General features: G+C 40.8%; 1 protein-coding gene across 1 annotated transcript in view; it reads right to left on the reverse strand.

Moving 5' to 3' along the window:
- Positions 1-6659, reverse strand: part of FAM160A1 (family with sequence similarity 160, member A1) — a 155534-nt gene that overhangs the window by 18577 nt on the left and 130298 nt on the right. The window contains exons 7-8 of the mRNA XM_006884476.1: positions 4400-4590; positions 55-626 (exon numbers count right to left, since the gene is read on the reverse strand). Coding sequence (XP_006884538.1) covers positions 55-626; positions 4400-4590 — 763 coding nt within the window. The remainder of the gene's footprint in view (positions 1-54; positions 627-4399; positions 4591-6659) is intronic.

Genomic DNA, 6659 nt, shown 5'->3' on the forward strand with positions numbered 1-6659 from the left:
AGCCTGAGCCTCGGGGACCCCGTGAGCCTTAGTCTGAGCCTCGTCTGGTGCCACTTTGGCCTCCTGTGAATTCCTGCCATCCTCACAATCCTTCTCAGCACACAGCCGGTACACCATCACATCATCCTGGAAGTCTGATTCCTCAATATAGGACCCTTTGAAGAGCAGGATGGCATTCTTCTTCATCTCTTGGATGTGTTTGGGAGGATCAATGGGCGCTGGGGGGCCTGAACTCTCCATCGTCTCATAATTCCCAGGGGAGTTCCCGTCAGCTTCTGAGGAGATTCCAGTGTCAAAGCTGTCATCCCACTCCAGCTCTGTCTGGTTCTTCTCCTTTCTCGGAGCCAGCTGAGACCCTGTCTTAATGGTGAATGGGCGCTGGAGCGTCAGCCCGGGAAACGCTAAGTTCCTACTCCCTTCCTCCGAGAGGTTCTGGAGAAAAGTCTCTGGGTTGGGAGACTCTCCGTCGTAGAGGGCGGACCAGACACGGCAGTCCCTCATGCAGTGGAGGATGTTGGTGTGAGCCTCCCAGAGGTACTGCAGGTAGCTGATGTCCAGGGCCTTCCCGTACTCCACAATGCAGGCTGATGGAGAGAAGGCCTCAGAGAGCGGCTGATCCACGGACCCTGCGGGGGAAAGCAGGAACAAGTCAGAAATGGCCCCTTCCTGATACTTAAGAGGCATAGGGACAAATAGAGTACACAGGATGTAACTGACTCCATTTTTGACACTATTTCACCAGCTAATTTCTAGTAGTGCTAATTTCTGAAATAAAATCAGTCAGATTTTTTAAAAGGATGCAAACAAAAGACAGGAGGTCCTAAGCGGTACAAATGGCCAATGTGTTTGATGACTAACTGAGAGGCTGACTTATAAAGTCCACACAGAGAAGCATTGGAAGAAAGGCCTGGCAATCTACTTCCCAAAAAAATCAGCCACTAAAAACTGTATGGTATATTTCTACTCTGATACTGGCAATGAGTGGTAATAGAAGGTTTCAAAGAACAATAGGTCAAGCCAGATCCTGGTTATAGTCAACACAATCTGTTACTTGCTGTCAGTCATTAGAGAAATAATAGCTCAGAATAGTAACTTCTCAGGTGTACTGAGGTTGTTAATAATTATAGCTTGCTTATTACAGGATGCTTGGCTCCACAATCAACACTCTTAGCACCAGCAGTCAGGAAATCAACAGACAAACTGCACTGGGAAAATCTGCTGTCAGGGACCTTTCCAGAGTACTGAAGAGCAATGATGTCAGTTGAGAGATTACTTGCTATGCCTCAGAGAGGTGGACAATGACTAAGGATGACAGAAAAAGAATTGGTGACTTTGAGTTGTGGTGCTGGAGAACAAACAAGTCTTTCATGGAAAGGGAGAAACTAAGTTTCTCCTTGGAGGCTAGGATTTTGAAACTCCGTCTTACATATTTTGGGCACATGGCCAGGAGGGACTAGTCCTTGGAGAAGGACATCATGCTTGGAAGGGTGGAGGGACAGTGCAAGAGAGGAAGATTCCAGATGAGATGGGTTGATATGGTAACTGAGGCAATAGGTGTGTTGGAGTCAGTGAGACTGGCTCAGGACAGAGCAAGCTTCAGGGCTGTTGTACATAGGGTCACTATGAGTCACAGGTGTTATGACAGCACATAACAACAACATCTCTTAACTATTGCAAAATATTTTTTTTTCAAACTGCTAATAATTGGTTCATAGGGTATGTTTCCTCTCTAAAGCAGCTATAAAGGAGCCCTGCTGGTATAATATTTAAAACATTTTGTTGCTGATCAAAATGTTAGCAGTTTGACTCTACCAGGGCTCGGAGAGAGAAAACTGCGACAGTCTGCATCCATGAAGGTTCATAACATTGAGGAAAAGTCTACTCTGTTCAATAGGACTGCTCTGCATCAGAATCCACTTGGTGCCATTGAATTTCTTTTTAGGAAACTCCAGAATCAGTACAATGAAAAGGATATACAATTTGGAATCAGAGAACCCTCCAGTTATGTAACCTTGAGAAGGTAATTTCCCTTACTAGTCAGCATCTTGATCTGCACATTCTTCAAAAGATTAAACATGGCAATACAGGAAAAGGATTTAGCAAATTATGAACATTCAAAAATCATTGCAGCAATCAAGAAATCAAAAGACTTGTTTAATTTGTGAAATCTGGAATCAACAACATCTATAAAAGTTTTAAAGAGCAACAATATCAGTTTAAAGACTAAAATGCATCTGACACCAGCCATAGTATTTCCAATTTGCTTCTTACTCATTTGAAAGTTGGGTAGATAAGTGAGCAAATAAAGATGACGGAAGGAGAATCAATGTCTTTGAATGATTTCAAATGATTTACTCTTGGTAAAAAGTAATGAATATACCACAAATTGCCAAAGAACAAACAAATCTGTCATGAAGAAAATACAATCAGAGGACTTCTTGGAGGGAAGGATGGTTACATGTGTTTCACTAACTTTGAGCATCTTTTCAGGAGGCACCAGTCTCTGGAGAGAAACATCATTCTGGGAAGGACAGAGGGTCTGAGAGAGAGAGGAAGACTCTCAAAGAGATAAATGGACACAGTGATTACCACAACAGGCTTGAGCATGGCAGGGACCAGGAGGGTGCAAAGGCCAAGGCCAAGGCCAAGTTCAGGTCTGTCGTTCAAAGGACTGCTATGATTCAAAGGACATGCTTAATGGCACCTAACAACAAAAACTTGCTAATCTGCATTCTAAATTCTGAGGCAAGGACAGCAAATGAATCATGCTTGAAACAATCTTTCTTTAAAAAAAATGTATGCATATATATTAAAATATAGATTAAATATATAAAATATTTTATAGAATATATAAAATACATAATTTTAATTAAATATATAGAACAGGACATCAATTTACAAAGATTTTTTTTAAATAACTACTGAATAAGGAAATGTAAAATGTCCTAAAAGGAAAGTATGCTTATAATTCAGTTTGTTTTGCTGTTGTTGTTGTTAGATGTCTCTGAGTCAGCCCCACATACTGTGACTCCATGAACAGCATAACAACATCAATTCTGCTTGCTCCTGCACCATTTTCAGCCTCTGCTAAGCTTATGCCTGTTGCTGAAGTCACTGCATCAATCTATTTCATTACAACTCTTCTCTTTCATGTCCACGTATGATGTTTTTTCCAGAGACATGCCCCAAATATGTGAGATAAAATATCACCATCTATACTTAAAAAATGGATGTTAGAAGTGACTTTGAACCTTGCTTTTGAATGTAGAGAAACTAAAAGGAAAACTTGAGGAAGTAAGAGAGCTAAGTAGATTTCAAACAGAGGGACCATTAGATAAAGTATTATAACCAAATGAGCAAAGACCTGGAATGAGAAAACCATAAGGGAAGGATACAATTGGTATTTCTGAAACAGAAAGAACTCAAGAAAATATTCAAGCTTTGAGTTCCAATACAGAAGGATTTATACTGGATACAGGAAGCATCAAAAGAAGATGGAAGACTACAGAGAGTCGCTGTACCAAAAGGAATTAGCCCACACTGAACCAGGTTGTTATTCTCTCACATAAAATCATTTCCATGCTTTATTATGCTCTAACATAAAGATCAAGGATCCATAGGACAACATCAATTTCTAGGATAAATACTCCTATCAAATATGTTGCCAACTTTCCCTGTGAAGTAGCCAGCATTCGAATGTATTTTGTGTAAAAGGACTGCTACACTCTGGGCAGATGGATAGAGAGGGGAGGATGTTAGGATAGAGATAGAATGGACTTTCATTGTGGCCACAGGAAAGAATTCTCTTACTGAATTATTTTATCACCAAAGTCACAATGCTCCAGTTTACTCCTAGAAAATCAAGGCTGACAAACATGGTTATTTAAATTTAAATTTTTCTGGTATGAGGTGAGATATAGAGGGCAGACAGTACACAGCAACCAGAACTCCTGTAAAAAACAGAGTGTGAAGACTTCCTCACTAGGTTAATGAAATGCATCAAATCATTTGTCATCTTACTAAATTCAAGCTTTATAAAAATATATGCATGATAGATAAGCCATTCATTCATCAACAGGTCACTTTGGAAAGTAAAATAGGGATTAATTTTATTTTAGCTATAGCTGACCATGTCTCTCCCTGCATCTTGTCTTAGAAGACATGTCAGTACATGTTTTCAATTGGGCTCCGAGGAGGCCAAAAGAAAATCCGCTTAGAATAAAGATCTTGGACATTTAACATGTGCTTCAAGAACACTGACTGCATACTGTCCACAACTCCTACTGTAGCAGGAAATGGCCCTTGATTAATGGACTCACTGCTTGACTCCTGTCTACTTTAGAGACAGATGCTCTGAAGAGTGAGGGAATTAGACATCTGTTTGTTTCATGATGATCACCTGAGCTATCATGGGTGCACTTTGACCAGAGAATATAATCCCTCTCTTGGTTCCCCAGCGTCAGCGTGATCCCGCTGGAGCAGCAGACTGGGGTCAGGGCGAGCAGCTTGGCAGCAGAGACAGAGTAACAGTCTCTCTCCTTCACAGCCCACCTTTGGCTCAGCATCATGTGGTTGCAGGGGATCAGATACCTGGAACAACAGAAAGCTCACATCAGCTCTTCATAAACATAATCAGTTCTAGTTAGCTCCTCCCCATCCTCATTCTGTCCATCTCTCCCAGATGTTAAGTTTCATATCCCAACTTAAAACATGCCAATAGCCTTTCTTGTTTATAACAAAATTCTCTTAGCAGAGCAGTTAAGGACCTGCACAAGCCAACCTTCCCAAGACACCTTCGTCTGTCCTACTACCTGCCATTTCTCTTGGCCTCCATGTCTTTGCATCCATTGTAACTTTCATATGACAGGTCATATGCTCACTGATGCTTAAAAATTCAGCTTCACAACTAAAGAGGCAAAGATCAGAACAAGGAGATACCATCTCACCCAGCAACAATAGCAAAGTTTAACATGACAGCAAACATAGATGTTGGCAAGGATGCAGAGAGGTTAGAATTCTCGTGCACTGTTGGAGGGATTGCAAAATGGTAGACCACTGTGGAAGGTAGTCTAAAGTTTCCTCAAAAAGGTGAAAAGCCGTATGACCCACCTATTCTAGCACTAAGAATATAGCCCCAAAGAAAACAGATTCAAAACATGATATGAAATATGTACACTTATGTTCCTCACAGCAATAGTCACAATAGCAAGAAGACAGAAATAGTCCAATGACCATCAGTGAAGGAATGAATAAAGTGTGTTATAGTCACACAATAGAATACTATGCAGCACTAAAGAACAATGAAGTAATCATGAAATACTATTCAACATGGGTGATTCTAGAGACATTATGCTGAGTTAAAGAACTTAGTCATAAAAGGACAAATACTGAGTAAGACTGCTACAATGAAAACAGAAGAGGATAAATGGGTAAGGGGATGGGGTGGCGGAGACAAAGAGAGGAGAAATAGAATATACAATGAACATGGTAAAGGACCAGGCCAAGCAAGGATCAATCTGGGAAGAATTAGCATAAAGACAATATGGTTATTTTAATTAGCAAATGTGAACAGATATGTGTAATTGTTTAAAAGGAGAAGAGGAAGAGAAGACACAGGGTGGACAAAGGGGCAGGGGAGGAACAACACCACAGGTCAGCAGAGATGAGTGTCTGGGTGCGGGTGGTGAAAGAACAGGCCAGGGGCCACAGGGATGTGATAAGAAAGAGTGATAAAAGTTATTTATAAATAGTAATTAACTATATACAACACAAAGCATATGGATGATTGTATGAAAACCTGTAAAAACAAAGTGCAAGAAATTCAGTGTCAGTGTCACATTCTTTGGGATGACTTCCTGGGCCCCTAGTCCAAAACTTAGCTAATCTTTCCCTCTAACAATGGATTTACAATCTTCATTTAAAGCACTAACACCCTATATCACAATAGAGCAAGGAGATGATTGCAAAAGTTTCTCACTATAACCTCAGGAACTCTGGGTTGTAGGAGGCTCTGAATGATCATGGTTGTATGGAAAGGATAAGACCATAATCTCCTAAGTGATCATGGATAAGCATGGTGACCAAGGGCCCTCATATTCACACAGAACATCATTATGTGCTTGGACTCAAAACAACCTCAGAACCAACTCATAGCTGACTCTCCAGTGGGTTTGTGGGGGCTGTAAATTGCACTGAAGGGGACCGTCCATGTTTCTCTTGCAGAGGTGCTGGTTGACTCAGAAACTGTTAGCAGCACAACTCTTACCATGAATTAAGAGAAAGAAAAAAAATTGGCAGTCATTTCTGATGCATAAAGCACACACATCAATGGGCTTCATGGACAGAATAAAGTGTGTGTGTATATGACCGTTTCTTATCAGGGAGAAGTACCATACAATTTACTCATATCAGAGTAAGCTGCTCTGTGGGAGAAGGATGGGCAATTGTGTCTCGTGCAATTAACTACCTCTGAAAACCTGCCAGAGGGTCAGCTTTGGACTGGTTCCTACTCGACAGGTCCAAAACAACAATAAAAAACAAGTAAGATGGAAGTCTAACATGCCTTTATGAACAACCACAGCCTGCAGTAAATAAAAAAGGGGGTTGTACATAAGGAAAAATACTGCATAAGACCCTTATTGTAAAAATAGAAGGGTAGG

The sequence above is a fragment of the Elephantulus edwardii genome, unplaced genomic scaffold (assembly GCF_000299155.1).
Source record: "Elephantulus edwardii isolate Elephantulus edwardi_28Jun2011 unplaced genomic scaffold, EleEdw1.0 scaffold00034, whole genome shotgun sequence".
NCBI classification, from domain to species: domain Eukaryota; kingdom Metazoa; phylum Chordata; class Mammalia; order Macroscelidea; family Macroscelididae; genus Elephantulus; species Elephantulus edwardii.